This window comes from Ambystoma mexicanum, chromosome 2p, assembly GCF_040938575.1.
Source record: "Ambystoma mexicanum isolate Mex_15411 chromosome 2p, UKY_AmexF1_1, whole genome shotgun sequence".
NCBI lineage: Eukaryota > Metazoa > Chordata > Amphibia > Caudata > Ambystomatidae > Ambystoma > Ambystoma mexicanum.
Window position 1 is genome coordinate 1,155,512,091 of NC_090923.1, and position 19,339 is coordinate 1,155,531,429.

The following is a 19,339-nucleotide window of genomic DNA, read 5'->3' on the forward strand; positions in this document are numbered from 1 at the left end:
CACAATTAGCACCTAAAATGTGCAAGATTGGACAAAGAGGCAACATCTTGGCCTTAAGCTATAACTCAACCCTTTTCCTTTCCACCTGGGAGGCCAATGATATTAGACCCAGCTCCAGGCCCAAAGTTTCCATAGGGACCGAAGGTCTAAGTTTCAAAAGCTTCCACCAAAATGCACCCTCTATGTGCTTCAACCACCATAGAGCTTTCATAGTCAGGGCCTCAGGCCATATAAAATTGCTCAGCAAAAACACTGTCTATAGAGCATTAGTACCCCTTCCAGGGAATAACCTGCCATCTGATGGGCACAACGGCTAAACAAGTCGATCAGCAACGCCCCCTTCCTCTTTTTAATGGAGACAACGTGAGGGTAGCTGCTGTCTGCGCTCATCTCCACCCCGAGATATAGGGAGAGTGCTCAACATACTCAATGTCCCCCAGGCTGGTAACAACTTTCAACCTGTTAATTTTCTTTGCTGTCACCAGCAATATTTTAGTTTTGTCAATATCCACCACAAGATCATTCTCCCTGGCATACTCTGCCAGTTCCTCCAACATGGCTCTACATCCAGAGAGGGTGTGATCAAAGATCATAAGGTCATCGGCGTATAACATACCAGTGATCATAGTCCCTCCTGTTGCTGGTGGACACTCAGAGCTTTCCAACATTCTCTTCAGCAGATCCGCAACATAGAGGTCAAACAGCAAAGGAGCCAGAACACATTCTTGCCTGACTCCCCTGCTGAGTACCAGTGGTGCAGCCACTACCCCCGCGTTATGAAGACGGACTCTAGCACTTGTCTCCTCGTGCAACTTCCTCAGCAGGGTCAGAAGCCAACCCGGACAGCCCAACAACTTCAACTTGTTCCAGAGTCTATCTCTGTTTACTAAGTCGAAAGCCGAACTGAAGTCTATAGAGGCCACATAAAGCACCGGAACGTCCCTCCGAGAGGCTTCTACAATCAACCGGTCAAGCATACGAATGTTATGCATAGTAGATGAGCCTGACCGAAAGCCCATCTGCAGACCGTCCAAGATGTTTTCGGATTTAACCCAATCCTGGAGTTCCTTTAATACCAATCCTGAAAGTAACTTACCGGTCACGTCTAACATTGCCAGCAGTCTGTAATTTCCTGACTTGTTCCTGTCCCCCCTATATACACTGGGACAAGCACAGACTGCCTCCAAGTGGACAGGATTATTTGTTTATCACAGACTCCATCAAACAGTGCTTTCAAATAGGGAACCTACGCAGATGGGTTCTTTTTAAGAAGCACTTTGGCTAACCCATTAGGCCCCGGTACCCTAGAGGATTTAAGGGTGTTGATGGTCACCAACAAGGTGTTAATTGATGTGTCAATCGGCCAATGTTCACCAAGCCTTGGATCATCAAGGTTCAAGATAGATGGTACAGGATTTTGATTATCACCAATGTGTTCCAGCCAAGCAGCCGCACTGATGAGATTTTGAATATGATGCTCTCTGGGTCTTTTGGCAGCAGTTAGTAGCTGCCAGATAGGTCTTGGATTTATACTATTTTTTTTATTTTTTATTATTTGTATTTTGTTACAAAAACCTTTACAAAAGCATTAATAAAACTTGATCAAAAAGCATCATCACAAAACAAAAAGTTACAATAAAACAATATAATATAAAAAAAATCACAGATTCTAGACCAAAACAGTAAAAAAGGCCCCCAAATTCAAACATAATAAAAAGAATATCCACTACAATCATCAATTTTCATCTGTTCCTGGAAACCCAGGAGTACTGAGTCAAGACATGCCTTTCTGAACCCCAAACAGCTTTTATACTATTCAGGGCACCTATCAACCGCTGTCATTGCCATTGCGTGTTTAGAACAGAGTTTTTCCGATCACGTACCCATCTACGATAGCTATTTTTTTTTTTGTGTTTAACCAAAAAAGGTTTTTACAAAAGAAGTTCAGGCTTCCATTAAAAATACTAGTTCAATACTTGGGACACCACTTTTGGTCGAGAAGGGGCCGTTTGGCTAAGGACCGACTCCTACAGGCATGGAGTTCATGGTGGTATCTGAGAAGTTGGCTCTCTTGAGTGCCACTATTAGGAATTTGGCTGCCATCCGAGACCATTTTTCAGAATCGCCTGCCATTAGTCGAAACCAGCAAGTTTCTTCATCCAAAACAGAAGGGTCTGAAGTAAGTGGTGCCAGGTATGATTGCCTTTCAACTGTTAATGCTGGGCAAGACATAAGAAGATGTCGAATAGTTTCTACCTGGTCTGTAGATCCACAAAGCCGACAATTTGATCTAAGTGAACGGGCTCGGATAGCCAGAATTTCCCTCGTGTGAAGCAGGTTCAGTTGTGCACGCATGAAGGTTTTCCTAAGTTCTTTCTCTGGGAATTTTTCACAGTACTCCAATGGAACCTTCAACTGATTATGCACCGGGGGCAGATGGTTTAGAGATTTGTATTGGTAGCTAGTTTTGATCAATCTCATTCGGTATGCAAATTCAGGGGCAGGACAAGCCCTGATTCTTAGCTCTTGCAATTCGCTACGCATAACGCGCTTAGCATCTCGAACTTGGGCATCGAACGGGTTACTATGAGCTTTACCTATTGCCGTGGGGCGAGACGTGTTTACGGACGCTAACTTTGTCATGGATGTGCTTATCCAGCGTTCCATCTCGTCCACACGTAGAGAGGCACACTTACCCTTTTGCAAGCGCACCACGCTCACAAAGGGGTCCCTGCAGTGCATGCATAAAACACCAATACTTCGCTAAATACAATGTGAACGAAATGAAGTTTTTAAAATTTCAGAAAACGGAACTAACTTTATCAGTTAGTACAAAATATCACACAAATGCAGCCGAGGTCCCAATACAAACTCGGCCATTATTCAAAGATTAAAATGCAAATTCATGAGATGAAAAACAAAGAAATTATAACGATTTGTTATAAATACATATCACTTTCTCCACAGCGCTGTACATAGAACATATTTACATACAACACATGCAATGTCTAACGCCTCGAACACATTCAAGGATAAACAGTAGAGAGGTGTAGAAGCCGTTCATTGTTGCAAGACAAAGCTTTTTGTGGCACTTTAAGAAAAGCACTTTGTACATGAGGATTGGCACTTTGCGGCCGTACTTTGCAGATTAGTACTGATACGTTTTAAAAACTCCCTTTAGACCAGCACCCACCTTGAGACTACCATTGGGGGCTACCCCATCTCGAGCTTGCATGCAAAGGTTGTGCTTTGTTTTTAAAACGTTCAAATCTTATTTTAGTCATGGTATTTTAATAGCGTAGGAAAGAAAATGACTACCTCCTGGAACCTGCTGGATTACAGATGCACGCTGGCGCGTTCATAAAGCTCACTGGCTCTTCAATTGGGGGAAAGTGCAGTTTCGAGGGGATCGTGTTTTGCTCTTTCCTGAAGGCTTGCAGGGAGGGCTGAGAGTCCGGTGGAAGGGTGGCTACTTCCCGAGTTTGGCACATGGAGTGGGAAGGCTTGGCTTCAGTGTATTTGCTTAGTGGCATTGCGGGTCTGGAGCAGCGTTGCATCAGAACTGGAGATGATGCCAGTGTGTCTGGCTGGGTGAAGTCTGCTTATCTAGTATCATACTTGCCAACATTCTGTGGCCAAAAAGATGTAGGATTTTTCAAGTTTCAAAAATAATACTTCGCACAACAATTACATCCCAGGAAAATAAAAATATATATATTGTTGGCACCACTGGAGCATTCTAAAATACAAAAACCATCAAACAGCACAACATGGAAAGATGTTCAAATGTTTAAAATGTATAATTCTGAATGGTAACTTAACACCAAATTCAATTACCTAACTTCACAGAAGATAATCACACAGAGCTGGTAGGCAACGTTTGCCACTGCTCTGTAGCAGCGGCCCAGGCAGTACATATATATTCCTGCAGTGCAGGTGGAACACTGAACAACATGGAGACTGATACCCTCCTCAGTCTGATAGGCAGAGGCTGTGTGATGGTGGTACGCTCTGCCACTTTCCTTCACTGGTGGTTCACTTAAGGCCTGTCCAGGCAAGAGTGCAGGGCAGAGTCAAGTAGATGTCAGGTCACTGGACTGGTCTGAGCCCATCACTCAAATTAATCAGTTGCCCGCCCCCCTCCCCCACCCCCCCACCGCACAGACAAACTAATGTGTTGCATGCTTTGTCCTGGGCCGTTCTGAAGCACCCTGCCTTAGAGTCACATAAATTACCTGCCACTGTAAAAAGCAGTAGGATCTGTCACCCAAATCTGTAGGCGGTAGGACTGCTTAAAAAGCAGTAGCCTACTGTCTAGATCAGTAGGGTTGGCAAGTATGTAATAGCCGTGTTTGTGCGAGTGGAGGTCTTTCTAGAAGATGCCCAATCATTCAAACTAGGTGCGGTTTGGAGAGGTGGCTAGTCGAGAGCTTTCGGATGGTTGCAATAGAAAAATTAACAGTGGCACAAGATTTGGCGCATTGCAACATGGATAACAGCATTGTCCGATTCAAGGTGAACGTGGAGACGGCCATGAAGACTGGGCTAGTGTGGATCAGGTTCGAGGGCTTGCATTGTAGAGCACAAGTTGCAGGGTGGGAGACCATGTTTGAACTTTCAGATAAGCTTAGTTGATACAAAGCTGGGCTCTTTTCTCATGTGCCCCTTGAAGAAGAAGGGGAGGTCTAAGCAGAAGCCCAGCGACTTTCAAAGTAATTGAGAAGATGGGGAGAAGCATTTGATGGATTCCATATCCACAGCTGCAGTTTGTGTCCATTGATGCGCATGAACACTGTTAGTGTGGGATTACATTTAACGTTGACGGCAGACATCTAGGTTTAGATGCCGTCCCAGCAATGGGGGTCATCGGCTGACACCACTTTAAAGAGAACCTGTTTGTTATCGAGTAGTGGTGTAGTGTTATGTCTTGCCCAGGTAGTATGACACCACAAGGCTCTGCGTACTGTCGTGGAAAAACAACCAAAGACTCTTCCAGTCGATTGGTGAACGACTTTTAATGGCAATCAGCAAAGCCAGCATACACAGGACAAACCGCAACCTAACGACAAACGAGACTCAACGCAGCAACGCCCCTCTCCTCCAGACACTGTGCTTTATACAGGCGAGCACACATGCATTTCACTGGAGAGTGAGGTTTCCGGCGTAGCTTGCAGCAGTGTTTCAAGTGAATGAACAGTGTCTCAGCATTGCATTCTTAGGCAGAGGCTGTGTTCTCAAGGGTCAGGAAGGTAAATAATGATACATTTCTAGTTCACCTGGCAGCTCTTCTTCTGGAAACACTGCTCTGGGCATGCAAGCCTGCTTACTATATGACAACTTCCGTCTGCTAAAGCCGTCTTGCCTAGGAAAGCAGCATTGTAAAACACATTTCTATATGCCAAAAGTGAAATACGTCAAAGGCAACATCTGTGGAAGGAAGGGGGCACCGCTAGGTACTAGCGGCAAAGCCTTCGAGTTTAGGATGTGCGCATTAAAACATAGGGCTCACCCAACAATGGTGATAAGACACTTGTTAAACAGAGACGTTAGCATGCGTGAACATTATTATAATGATGCAAGGTATTCAAGGGGGTCATTAACATTTTCAAAGCCCACTTTTCCCCCAAAGTACACATGGAATACCATGTGAGATTCGAGGGGACCCTGGCTGATTTTGCAGTTAATGCTGAAGAAATGCATTTTGGAGGATTTCTTCTAGACATTGTTGCCTCTTGGTGGGGGAAAGGCGAGAACCAGCACAGTGCTGTAACAGTACTGCCCTTACTTATTTATTATTTTTAAAGTGCTCACACAGCCCGCGGGCATCGAGGCGCTGTGACAGGAATTGTTTGTTGCTAGTTGCGTAATTGTTGTTTTTTTTTTTTGTGTCTTAGTTATGTATTTATAACGCGCTTAAATACCCAAAGGTTTCTAAGCACGGAGCCGGGGATCGAACCTGTGTTGCTTCGTGTCGTCTTGCTTCCAAGGCGAGCACGTTGCCGCTGAGCTATCCTCCCGGGACTGATGAACCATATTGAATGCTACTGAGATCTATAAGAGGATCAGGATGTGCAAGTTGCTGCTATATCCGGGGCATCGTAGACAACCAGGATGGGCGCAGACTTGGCACTTCAGCAAGGTTGCAAGCATGGTTGGTTGGCTTGAGAGAGTTTTAAGTGGTTGATATGATTTTGTAGTTGGGTGGCCACACAGCAGGACTTTGACAAGAATGGGGTGTTGAGTTATGAGTAATTGTCTGCTGAGTTGGCATCAAGGTGGGGGGAGCTTGAAAAGTAGAATGATTTTTAAGGTTTAAGCCCGTTTTTGAGGAAGTGTGAAATGCGCCCAATTCGAGATTGGGCCTCATTACAACGTTGTCGGTCCGGAAAAAATGCTGGTAATTCCGGCACTGGCATTGTTTCTGGACCGGCAAAGCAAAAGTCTGTGGGTGGGAGCCCCAGATCTCCCGGCAGGCCTGACCTGCCCGGAGATCAGGCCCCCACCGGCAGATAAATGCCTGGATCACTGGGAATGCCCGTGCCGATGATTCAGTAGATCCCATCCCATGGAACTCCATGGGAATGAGAATTTACCGGCTCTCCGCCGCCCCTTATATATCCGGCGGCTGAGATGCTAAGTGCAATGTCCCGGCATCCCGCTGGTAATACTGGCGGGATACGAAGGAAACTCATTATAAGGGCCATTGTGTTCACAAATGGGGAACAAATGGTACCAACACAAAAAAGAAATGTGTTCAGACATCCCACTGACCATGCAAAGGCACTACAGGGCACAAGAGTGTCTGAAAACTGGCGAACATAGGATCTCTTTTTCATGAGCTGGGTGGGCGCTTCTGTGATGCGTCTCATCGTGGACCACGGTCGCAGGAGATGCACGTCAATGCGCTATCGGCTACTCATAGAAAATGGCCGGCCCAGGGCCCTTTTCTGCACAGACACCACTGGCTCGGGTCCCTGCAAGCTATGGGGATGTCACAGACCTTTGTGTCATGCTGCAACTTGTGTGCACGAGAGAGAAACTGTGTAGAGGTTATGCGGCGCACTCTAAAAATAAAGCATGAAAAATACCTCACACTGAAAACACTGATTTAATAAAACGTTCACTTAAAACCAACACAATTCAAATGAAGCTAGAGTTTTAATGTGGAATCATTTTCTACGAATAATGAAATGCAAAGAGACTGTGAATTTACAATTTGACATTTGCAAAAGAGTATGGAAGATTAATCACAGTGTGGCTACGGGTTAGAGGCATTCATTTATTTAGCCTGAGATAAGGGAAAGAGGGCAGATTCAAAACAGTTCAGAGAAGATCGCTTAACAAATGTGAAAAAGCAGTGTAAATGCTCACTTGTTAAAGGGGGGCTTAATAGTAGAATCGTTTAGGGCTACCAGAGGTCTCCCACGTCATTGCTTGGCATTTCGTAGTTTAGGACACAGCTTCAGTCTGCTTGCAGAACCGGAAGGCCAGACAGCTACCATGCATTGTTTATCTCTTTAAAACATAAGTCTACAAATGCATTTTTCAAATTGTAGCATTGGGGCGTATTTCAATATTTTTGCTATTTTTACACGGATGTTGGTCATTATTATTGATTAAATTACTTGTAATGTCAAGTGTTTTTATCTCTTAATTTTTCATGGTGGCCATTCCAGAACGTGCTGTACCTTCACAAAGTGTAAATATTGGTTGAACACATCAAATCGTGCAACACAACCTAGCAATTAAGAAAGAAAATGATTTATTCATGAAATTCTTTGGCACGTCCTAGCGCCATTGCCGCTTTGATTGTTAATAAACTGATCCACTCGAATTTCATTCCAGGAAGGGCGTTTCAACCCAGAGTAGCTGCCAAGTGATCAGTGTCCCCGCGCGGGGGTACGGGAGGCTCAGACACTTTGTTCCCATTTCTAGGACACATTCCCACAGGAGTAAGCGATTTTACATCCATAAGAACATAACATAGTGCAAGAGCGAATTACCTCCCATTATTCCATCACAGAATGTGATGGTGGGGAGGCTTTCTGTGCTATGGGAAAGTTGAGCATTGTAAGAGTCTTTTCACTCTGGAGTGTGATTTTGGATGTCACCTGTCTGCCTAAACAGTTCACACCCAGAGATCTTAGTCATGGCTGGAACCTTATTCCTTAATTCATTGAATCTTCTATTTTGAGGAAAGAGTACTGTACTTTTACTGCCTATCTGCTGAATTGCTCAGTACTTTGAAATAAATAAATACCTCCTAAAAATGTACCACGTCTTTGTGGAAGTAAACAAATTGGCCAAAACGTGACGATTATTCCAGTGTCACTGGTCTGCCAGAATGACGGTTGTCGGCTGAGGGAGGGCTAAAAAGACATTTTGTTTTTGTCACTGGTGATAAAATGGTACCTTCTCAGTACAGATGACATGCAGCCTCAGGTAGAAAGGAGCATCTTTACTTAGTTGCAGGATTCAAAGAAAAGATGCAGGTAACAAATACAAGACACGTACTTCCCTCATCTCGGATTGTCTAATCGCCATTCAAAATTGGTGTGCCGCCATTGATCTATGTCTAAATGCCAACAAGACTGAGATCCTCCTTATTGGTACACCATCTCCATCCTTTCCTCTCACTCTCTGGCCGGCCTCCCTTGCCCCTCCTCCCATCCCCAATTGCGCGGCTAAGAACCTTGGGGTTACCTTCGACTTTACACTTTCCTTCTCCGCACACATCTCTGATGTCTCCAAAAAATCTAACTTTTTACTTCACCTCCTTAGAGGTACTCTACCTTTCCTCTCCTTCCCTCAAAAGCTCACTGTCTCCCAAGCTCTGGTTCTTCCCAGACTGGATTACTGTAACAGCCGCTTCCTAAATCTACCTGCCGCAACTCTCCACCCTCTACAACTAATCCAGAACAGGACTACAAGACTTGTCCTTGGCCTCAAGCCCTGAGATCGTATCTCTCCAGCCTTGAAATCCCTTCATTGGCTCCCAGTGGATGCAAGGATTAAATTTAACACCCTCTGCATTGTCCACAAGGCTTTCTGGGGCCTGGGTCCAAAATACCTTCAACTATCCCTCTGTACATAACTCCCCTCTCGAGCCCTTCGCTCCTCTACTTCTAACTCCCTCAGGGTTAGTCGTTTTGCAAAAAAACGATCTGGGGGTAGATCCATGTCTTCGGCTGGTGCCTCCCTTTGGAACAGCTTCCGGCCACCTTGAAACTTGAGGAAAAACATCTTCGGATCTGGAAACCTCTCAAGACCTTCCTCTTTGCCTCTGCCTTTGCCCCCCTTCTCCCCTGTTGATCTGTTTCTTCTCATGACATTGTGCACCTGGCCACCCTCTGTTCTTTCGGGCCCAGGTATCTGCTCACCCTGCGACCCTCCTGCATTGCCTCCAGGCCACCATCTGCACTAGGGTTCTGCATAGGTAACCATACTGTCCCCCTCCCACGTTTCTTCTGCACTTATCAGATATACCTTTCTGACTAACTTTCACCTGCCACTTGCTGGCTGCACTACCATGGTTTAATGCCCTTATTTATTATTTATTCTATTTTAATATTTATTTATGTTTTCTCTCCTCTGCTTCGCACTTTCCACCCCCCCTTCCATGCACTTTTCCCCCATTTTCCTTTCCCATTCACTTGCGCTTTCTTAAATGTCACTGGGCCTAGTAAGATCGCTGTTCTTTTTCTTCTGTTTTTTCTCTCCCTTGTTCCCCTCCCTTTTTGCCTGGTCGCGCTCTGAAACACTTGTGTACGAGCGCGATATAAATAAAATATAATTTAATTTCATTACTTTGGGACACATCCACCGGCCACGCTCTCTCTCAGCCAGCCTCACTTCCACTGACATTCACAGAACACTCAGCAGAGAACATTGACTGACCATTCTAGAACCCGGCTCTTGACCTCACATGCATTCAGAGCCGAGTAGAAGGGACAGGCAAGTTACAACAACTGGTTTAAACAAAGAAGGCCTGGAGGAGAAGAGAGTAATTACTGGGTTCTTTTACTCGTGCTTGTGTTTTGGGGCTATTAAAGGAGTAATTTAATGTCAGAGGGAGACCACTTCTCAAAATGTGTTTAATTTGTAATTTTTAAAAAAATCATTGTTTTCTGGTATAATTGAAACCAAAACTATAGTTCCCAGAATGTAATGATTTTATAAATGAAAGCCCATGACTTGACTCCAAAACAAGTGTTGTACTAGGTGCAGGGGGCACATTCTATTGATTCGCCGTGGACACATCATTGTCTAGAAACTTCCCTGAGAACAGGTGGCATAGGAGGGCGATAAGCTCACGAGACAGAGAACAAAGAACAGCAGGTGCGAGCGCAGGTAGCCCACGAGACAGAGAATAAAGAACAGCAGGTCAGAGAGCATGTAGCCCATGAGACAGAGAACACAGAACAGCAGGTCCGAGAGCAGTTAGCCCACGAGACAGAGAATAAAGAACAGCAGGTCTGAGAGCAGGTAGCCCACGAGACAGAGAACACAGAACAGCAGGTCCGAGAGCAGGTAGCCCACGAGACAGAGAATAAAGAACAGCAGGTCAGAGAGCATGTAGCCCACGAGACAGAGAACACAGAACAGCAGGTCCGAGAGCGGGTAGCCTATGAGACAGAGAACACAGAACAGCAGGTCCAAGAGCGGGTAGCCTACGAGACAGAGAACACAGAACAGCAGGTCTGAGAGCAGGTAGCCCACGAGACAGAGAACACAGAACAGCAGGTCCGAGAGCAGGTAGCCCACGAGACAGAGAACACAGAACAGCAGGTCCGAGAGCAGGTAGCCCACGAGACAGAGAACACAGAACAGCAGGTCCGAGAGCGGGTAGCCTACGAGACAGAGAACACAGAACAGCAGGTCCGAGAGCAGGTAGCCCACAAGACAGAGAACACAGAACAGCAGGTCCGAGAGCGGGTAGGCCACGAGACAGAGAACACAGAACAGCAGGTAGCCCACGAGACAGAGAACACAGAACAGCATGTCCGAGAGCAGGTAGCCCACGAGACAGAGAACACAGAACAGCAGGTCCGAGAGCGGGTAGGCCACGAGACAGAGAACACAGAACAGCAGGTAGCCCACGAGACAGAGAACACAGAACAGCAGGTCCGAGAGCGGGTAGCCCACGAGACAGAGAACACAGAACAGCAGGTCCGAGAGCAGGTAGCCCACGAGACAGAGAACACAGAACAGCAGGTCCGAGAGCAGGTAGCCCAGGAGACAGAGAACACAGAACAGCAGGTCCGAGAGCAGTTAGCCCAGGAGACAGAGAACACAGAACAGCATGTCAGGGAGCAGGCAGGAGTGGCCTGTAATCTGCACAGGAGATAAGCGTGCTCAATGCAGAGTGAGAGCAGCAATAGCATCAGCTCAAGAGAACAGGCATAAGTGGAGCTGCCAGACAAGGAATACGTTATATGAGGACATACAGCAAAGCATGTGAAAGGCCATCAAAGAAAATAATTAGCAACACACGAATAGTGGAAGACTGTCAAATACAGTGGTGCTATGCTTTAGGGCATTCCTCAGCCCTCCTCTCAGTGCCCACGTGGAACACTGAGTGGTACAGCACCAGAACACACCCTGCTCCACTACGGGGCCGTACGTAAAGAGCACAATCTAAAGAAAGCACACCAGCTTGATTTCTTCCCTCCTCTTGTGGGCGTAGAAGGCCTGCACAGAAATGCCATGAGAAGCCTTACCAAGCGGCAGGCTGCACTAGACACCATCGCTTTCCAGATATGGCAGAGCTGGATTGACCTACTAAACAGCCTATGGGTAGGAGGGTCAGATCAAGATCAGAAACCCTGATCTTCGAAGTGCCACAGACTGGATTTCTGTTCGAGCACTGGTCATTCCACCGACCACAAGGAGAACGCTCCAATCTCTCAGTACAGGCATGCACACACATGTATCTTTCCACAGGTGGGCATCGCAGCCTGAGACTGAGAGAGCCTGGGCCTCTCCTCTACTCCTTCGCTCCCATCAACAAAAGCCTTTGCTACTACTTTGCTATACAACTGCCCCCACTCCTCTCCCATCTCTACCGCTGCTCACCTAACCCTTGCGGACTGGCCCAACATGCAGCACCGATTCCTCTTCAAATCCATTTATACTGCTTGTTTTTAAATCTATTCATGCCCTGGGACACAATCCTCGACATTTTAGAACGTGGCTGACCGCTTAATTCAGACATTGCTTTCACGGGCCAGAGAAACTATTAGGAAGAGTTTTCCTAGAATTAAGCTGTATTCTGATTTGCAAGTCACCAATGTTGAGTCAGCAGTATATTACCTAGAGGAGCAGGCTCTTATCATGTTTATCATCCGAGGAGAGTGGAATGCTGGATGCTGATTTGTCTTTAAATGAAATTGAGAAAGCGGCATATACATTTATTTTTCATTTGTTTTATTATTTAAAGCGTGGACCTAGCTTGAGAGCAGCAGAGTGTTGGTAGCCAGCATTTGGGCTGCCATTTTGTCACAGTAGCGCAGTACTATGAGTTCTGTGCATCGGTATGTGCTTCCTTTGGAATGAGTCCTTGGTCAGGTGTTGTTGAAAGAGCCATGTTTTGAGAGATTTGCGAAATTGGAGAATTGTGTGGGAATTCCGAGCTGGGATCAAGTTCCAGAGGCTGACAAGAGAAGGATTTTTTGTGGGTCCTCTTTTTGCTGCGGAGCTATGATTCTAGCTGATTGGTCGATTTGCTGCGTATGGAGTGTGTGCCACCAGATATGTGGAGCTTAGCCGCCAGGTACGCTTGTTGTTACTCGTGACTGCTTTGTAGATGATTCATGCATTCCTGAACAGTATGCTGGCTTGGAGTGGAAGCCAATGTAGTTTGCGTAGGATGGGGGTCATTCGTCTTAACTTAGGGAGATGCCGGGTCCAGACGGCCTTCTGGCAGAAATTTACTGAGCTACTAAACAAATGGTGGAGCAATCTCACATCTGAAATGTCTCTCTTCTCTTGATTGATAAGGAATCCCAGGGATACTAGAAGGTCCCTCACCCAGTGGGTCTGATCTGCTAGTTGTTTCATCTTTTCTGCGAAAATCAGAATATCCTCTAAGTAGACTATAGTCCTGATACATCTCTCTCTCTCTGATCACAGCTGTAACCGGTCTCATTCATTTGATAAAAGCCCATGGCGCTGAGGAAAGACTGTCTTAAACTGCCAAATTTGATCTCACCATCTGAAAATTAGTCATGGCCTGTGCTCTTGTGCTACCGGAATTGTAAGGTATACGTCTTTTAGGTCTACACGGGCTAGCCAATCGTCTTTCCTAAGAATATCCCTGAGGTGGTGAATGCCCTCCATCTTGAAGTGTCTATACACAATCCACCCGTTGAGTTCATTCAGGTTTATCACAGGTCTCACTTTTGTCCTTTCTGTGGACTAGGAACATGTTGCTGATAAAGAAGGTTGTAGCCATCAAGTCGCTGCGCTCTATGGCTCTCTTCTCGCAGAGTTGCTGCAACTCTCTCTCTAGCTTTTGGGATTCCTTTAAGGATGTATGAATGTGGGGCAGGGTCGCTCTTGCGTGGGCATCTCTACAAACTCTTGACGGAAGCCTGTCGCTGTTTGCATTACCCAAGCATCACTGGATAGCGTGCGTCACTCGTGTATACACTATTTGGTCCTCCCCCCTACTAGAGGATAATAATTAGGGTTGTGACTCATCTGGTTGTGCACCCTGGAATCTGCTACAACCTCTTCCTCTATGGCCTCTTGTATTTCTCCCTCGGGCTGGGAAGTATTAATCTTGCTGATGCGACTCCCAGTAGTGGGCTCTGGCACTGTGAAGTCTTCTGTGTGAGGCATGACGACCGGCTGGACGACCTCATTAACGAGCGGTCCCGGAAAAAAGTCTATTCGGGAAGATTTTCTTTAAGGAGGACTGTGCTTTCACGGAAGCTGTATATGTCCTGATGAATTTACCCATCTCTTTGGCGAATGCGTCACTGAACAGGAGTCCCTGTGCTGCTTCTCCTCCTTCATGAGATGCTAGGTCTCCCAATTGGGCATACATTTTGAGCAGTAAGCTCCTTTATCTTTCAGAGGAATAGAGCACAGTTTGCGTTTCCCAGCAGACAGGCTGCCCTCTGTGCCCAGCAGGGTAGCAAATTATGGTCTACTGCTTACCTGGTGTCCTTGGCCCTTTCAGCCAGGCCCATAATCTTGGCGATCAGGCCTGTCAAATCCAAGCGCTTCTCTTGGCAGCTTTTTCATGATCTGTCCATTCTCCTACGTAGATCTTTTGACACTTTAGTGATAAAAGTTACCATGTGAGGGTCCAGCTCCGGCATCTCAGCTACCTTCCCCGGTCTTGGAAATTCGGGCATATATAGACTAGTTTCCTTTCCTAGAGGTTTCCTTTGCCTCTCGGACATATACAAAGCCACTCTAGGTGACGGCTGCCAGTCTGTGGACCTCGGATGCCTAATACTGTCCGGGTCGAACATATCTGACACCTCTGTTTCTGGTTGTTCTATGTGTTTCTCTTTCCTGGCTTTTTTTGTACTCTGCATTGGCTCCTCCGCCACCTACGTGTTAGTCTTATAGTCAATGGACGAGGTGCTGGCGTCTTGTGTAGCATCGGTATCATCCATATTATCGTAACCTGGGGTAGGAGGCTTGGCACAGCTGATTTCTTAAGGAACGCTTCTTTCAGCTTTACAAATGCATCAGCAGCTTCTGGGGCTCGTTGTATGACCCTGACATTATGACCGGGGGAGTAGAAGAGAGCTTTCTCTTCTGGGTCTGAGTACTCCCCTGTTTGTCCCCTTCTTTCTTTGGGTGACCTTGGCGGGCGTGTCTTTAACTTTGTCACTCTTGGTGCTATTACTATGGTTCCCTAGGAGGGTTTCCAGAGTACCTAATCTCTCCTGTAGGGGTTTAACCCCTTGAGCCACGACCTCAATTAGTGAGTCTGCCAGGACCTTTTAAAAATTGAGCGCCAGTTCACTCTGTTAAATCTTCTGCACCCTCTTAGCTCTTCTCACTCCCTGTGTACTCTTCCATAGTGAATAGAAGCGTTAGCGCTTAGTACCTGTGGCGGAGCAGTGATGATGTGCTGGCTTGTGCCAATGCCCGAACTCGCAGAATGAGTGACACGTCAGCTAAGACTGTAATGGGCCTTTTTAATGCTTTTGTTGTCTGTGGCTGAGAGATAGGAATGTAGGGCTCAGTGAGCTCTGGCAAATAATTCTTCAGTGCCTAAAACTCTAATCGGTGTGTGTTCAGTGTGCGTGCCAATGCGATAGAGTGCTTGCTCTATCGACACATTCCTAGATCGTGGAAAGCTCCGGTCTTCATTGAGCGGAGGACGGATGATCACAGAGCTGATCGCGCTTCCAATCACTGTCACTATTAGAGGCTGGCATGCGTGACCTAAGTCCTCTGCGCATGTGTAGAGACGCTCCACTACTCTGTCCTGAAACCTCCCTCCCAGAGCGGACGGGAGTTCTGACACGCTGGAGAAAGCGAGCCGGCCCGCGGAGGTACTCTGATATGAGTGTGGGCCTGTTCGAGCTGCGTCACGTGTAATACGAAAGTGTGCAGCACAGTCACAACACGCTTTCTTGTATGCTACATTGCATCTGCTAATGCCAAATGTTGAAAATAATGAGTTTCAATGCATCCACAACACACATATACATGCAATGCTCTGCAGACTAGAGTGTACTTAACTGTCTGAAGAGCAGAAAAAGAAGAGGACGGGACCTAGACATGAAGTGAGAGACTAGGTCCAGGAAGAAGGAAGTCGGAGGAAGGACTACAAGACAGAAAGGACTACCATGGACTTGAAGTTCCCTAATGTATTTATTTATCTAAAAAAAGAAAAGGTGAAAGATTTGAAACTGCTGAAGCGTACGAATAAAAGATGTTGAAGCATAATGATTCCCTCCAGTCTTGACCTAGAATCAGGATAAGAAAAGGAGAAAGTATCATCTGGCATCTGCAGTGATGCCCTAATCAGGATACACATATAGAGAGTCGCACATGTAAGATTATGAGAATAGGGGCTAGAATATGCAGCCTTTAAAGAACAAAGAACATAAACATACAGAGAATCAGAAGAAGAGGTGAGAGATGAACTAAGAGACTGCAGTTATTAGTGTAAAAAGAGGAAAAGACAGCGTCTTGATCCCACAAAAATCAAAACAATGTCAGGAGAGTGAAATATCTGCTCCCTAAAAGGAATCACGAGAAGAATAGAAAAGGGAAATATTTAGAGCCTGCAATAATCGTGTATTAACATGCACACAATGACAGACTGGTCCTAGAACATTTGATAACCGAGTAAACATGGTGTAAGCAGGAATGAGAATAATAGCAGGAGTGAACAGCAAAAGTACCCACAATAATACAACTTCTCTTGACAGCTCATGACAGCTGAGTGTGGCTGTGGTACCCCTGATCTATGCTGTTACTTTACTGACTTTTGCTGAGTCTGTCTCTAATCCTCTCTCTTTCTTCCAGGTCCTGATATCTGAAGGTTTAGGCCTCTATGCCAAGGACCCCAAGTTTGTTGCCTTCGCCAAGCGGGAAATCGCTGATGCCTGTCACATGACCATTGATGAAATGGAGAGCGCAGCCAGTGACCTGCTGAGCCAGAAGCGAAAAGGGAGCGCAAGCAGTGGGCCCTTTGGCGAGGCCTCGGTCAGCAGCCAGGCCTACAGCGACGAGGAATCCTTGCGGTGCCGTGACGATGAAGACCTAGGGGATGAGATGGCCTGTGTGACTTCCTTTTGAGGCATCGGCTAGTGGGTGGGAGCCTGCCTAGTCAGAAGAAGGGCATTGAGACTCTGCATAGAGCACACATAGCGGGCAGAAGGCTCTTAATGCTGCCTAAGTACTACTTTTTTGCACTCTGGAGCCCTTTAACATTACGGCCTGAATTATATCATTTTGAAGTACCGGACCATGGGCTGCACAAAGCCACGACTGCGTTGATCATCAGAGACTGACAATGGCTACGGGGAGTTGGCATTGCCAGCAGTGGTGGCTTGACACCGATCTTTACTTCCTCATTGCACTCTGGGGCCCACTCACTCCACAGTCTGTAAGGATGTAGGAGGGAAATAGAGGAAAACTCACGGAAGACCTTGCAAACAGTGGATGATCATTCATCTCCTCAATTTCTTATATCCACTCGGCATCAGAACCAGAGCATTACGAAGCAAGGCCGCCATGGAGTAGCATCAAGGAGGACACAGCGGCCATTATACAGTGGCAACCTATGCAAGGGGTACCAGGGAAAAAAAACATAGAGGGTCACCATGGGCGACACAGCGTTGGTCTCCAAGGCCTGTCTAGGCTATGGCTTCCTGAGAAGGCACTGCCATGGAGGAAGCAGAGGGGGCAACGCGTGGGGCTCCTGAAGACCACGCAGTGAAGTGTTTCTTAAGTACAGGCTGAAAGGAAGGGTTAGCAGAGCCCAGTTCATTTCATTGACCCCACCTGTAGTTGGGGAGCACGACAAGTCCTTCCATGGGACGCAGAAGTGTCTATACTCCCTGAAGAGACTTTTAATGAACTTACAGTGTATATACAATCTTTTTATTTAGTAAAAATAAAATAATGGGAAAATTAAAGAGTGACCTATTCCTTCTCGATAAGCAGGTTCTACCCGAGAGGGGCTATATTTAAAAACTGGATTATTCCATCACCCTGGAAATGGGAGGACCGCTCAGGGTGTCGCGGGGTAGAGTGTGAGAGATACAGAGTTGATTCGGTATGGAGAATGAATTCCTTTTTCACCCCTAGAGGTGGAAATCTATGCACTGCAGCGCTAGGCCTTATTATTGGAGCAGTGTTGGTCTTTGTGCATGTGTTTTGTTGGTGTGTTATACCGCATAATAGAATTACATGAAAAGCAGTAGAAGAAAATGAAAGACCGGAGTAAAGTAAGTTGAAATAATTTAAATTGTATACATGTTAAAATATTGGACATGTGTACAGTGCCAAACTGCCATTACCTCAAAGCGCTTTGTGTTGTCTGGGAGTTCGGCAGAGGTAGTTTGAACATTAAATGGTAAGCAGTATATGGCATTGCAAGAAAAATATATTACATGGTAACCTGTACAATACAATTGTAGGAAAATGGCAGTTTCCAGAAATGACCAGTACTTTAATGCTATACTAAGTGTTTTTAAATATTGGGTGCTGTGGGATGTGCTAGGTCAGTGAATAAGTGACTGGTTGCATTGGGACCAAATCTAGGCATGATAGGCCATCTAATATGGGGATGCTGCATGGAAACACAGAGTTAGCAATTTGCATAGATGAAACTGTATATCCCTAGATCAACTGATTACAGTTGTGGGCTCTGCAGTTACTTGTCAAACTGCACATTCCATTGCATATATATGCGGTAGACGACAGTTGCAAGAAAGTGATGTGTTCAACTTTTATTGACATGTTAATCTATGCATTACATTGCATGCATATCCGGTAGACAATATTCTGGTCATTATAGTTGCAGGAAATGTACAGTTGCATTGGCAAAGATGGTCTAGTACAGGAGTCTGCAACCTGTGGCTCTCCAGATATATTGGGCTATGAGTGATTCTTCACCATTGACTATGCTAGCTATGGCTAATGGAATTTGTACTACAAAACATCTGGAGAGCAAAAGGTTGCAGACCCCTGGTCTAGTACATTAAGGTATATTTAGCAGGTAATGTGTTTGCTGTGCTGTATGATTTATGATGTCAGTGAATTCTGGCATGGGACGCAGACAACGTTTGTGGGGGAGCTACACTAGAAGGTGGTATGGACACTGTCTATCCCAGAAGAAACCGATTGCAGTTGTGGGCTTAGCAATTGCATAGTGGACTATGCATTACATAAACTGTGGAGTGGTGACATCAGGGTAAAATGGCACACTGCATTGCAGGAAAAACACATTCCAAGTTTACTGTACTTTACAGTGCAGAGTAACAACACACGGGGTCAACAGTACAATGCTGTGCTGGAAAAGACATTACAAGACAACTTTACCTTACATTCATAGAAACCCATAAACCCATGCCACACTGATGCCAACCAGTACTGTTAATGCCATCAACAGCAGGTCTCATGTGTTAGGTGTGGGATACTGTGCAAGAAGGTGAGCTCATGCAAACATCCAGTGGACAGAACTCTTTGAAGTGAGATCAGATCCCAAAAAAACCGACCTGGTTCAATTTCCTGATCACACTGCTTATGCAATAACCTAGAGAGTGAGACTTTGCTGGCCTAGTGCCCCTGTTTGTCGGATGCTTTGTAAGAAGGACCTTGATCAGGGACTCCAGTTCGTCAAATCGAAATTGAA

General features: G+C 45.9%; 1 protein-coding gene across 4 annotated transcripts in view; it reads left to right on the top strand.

The window, feature by feature from the left end:
• Positions 1-17,668, top strand: part of CACNA1F (calcium voltage-gated channel subunit alpha1 F) — a 1,137,291-nt gene extending 1,119,623 nt beyond the window's left edge. For 2 of the 4 annotated variants that reach the window (XM_069645269.1, XM_069645268.1), the window contains one exon: positions 16,504-17,668. In XM_069645269.1, the coding sequence (XP_069501370.1) occupies positions 16,504-16,776 (273 nt within the window). In that variant the 3' untranslated portion in view covers positions 16,777-17,668. The remainder of the gene's footprint in view (positions 1-16,503) is intronic. The other 2 variants (XM_069645267.1, XM_069645271.1) reach the window with 2 other exon arrangements.
• Positions 17,669-19,339: the final 1,671 nt, after the last annotated feature.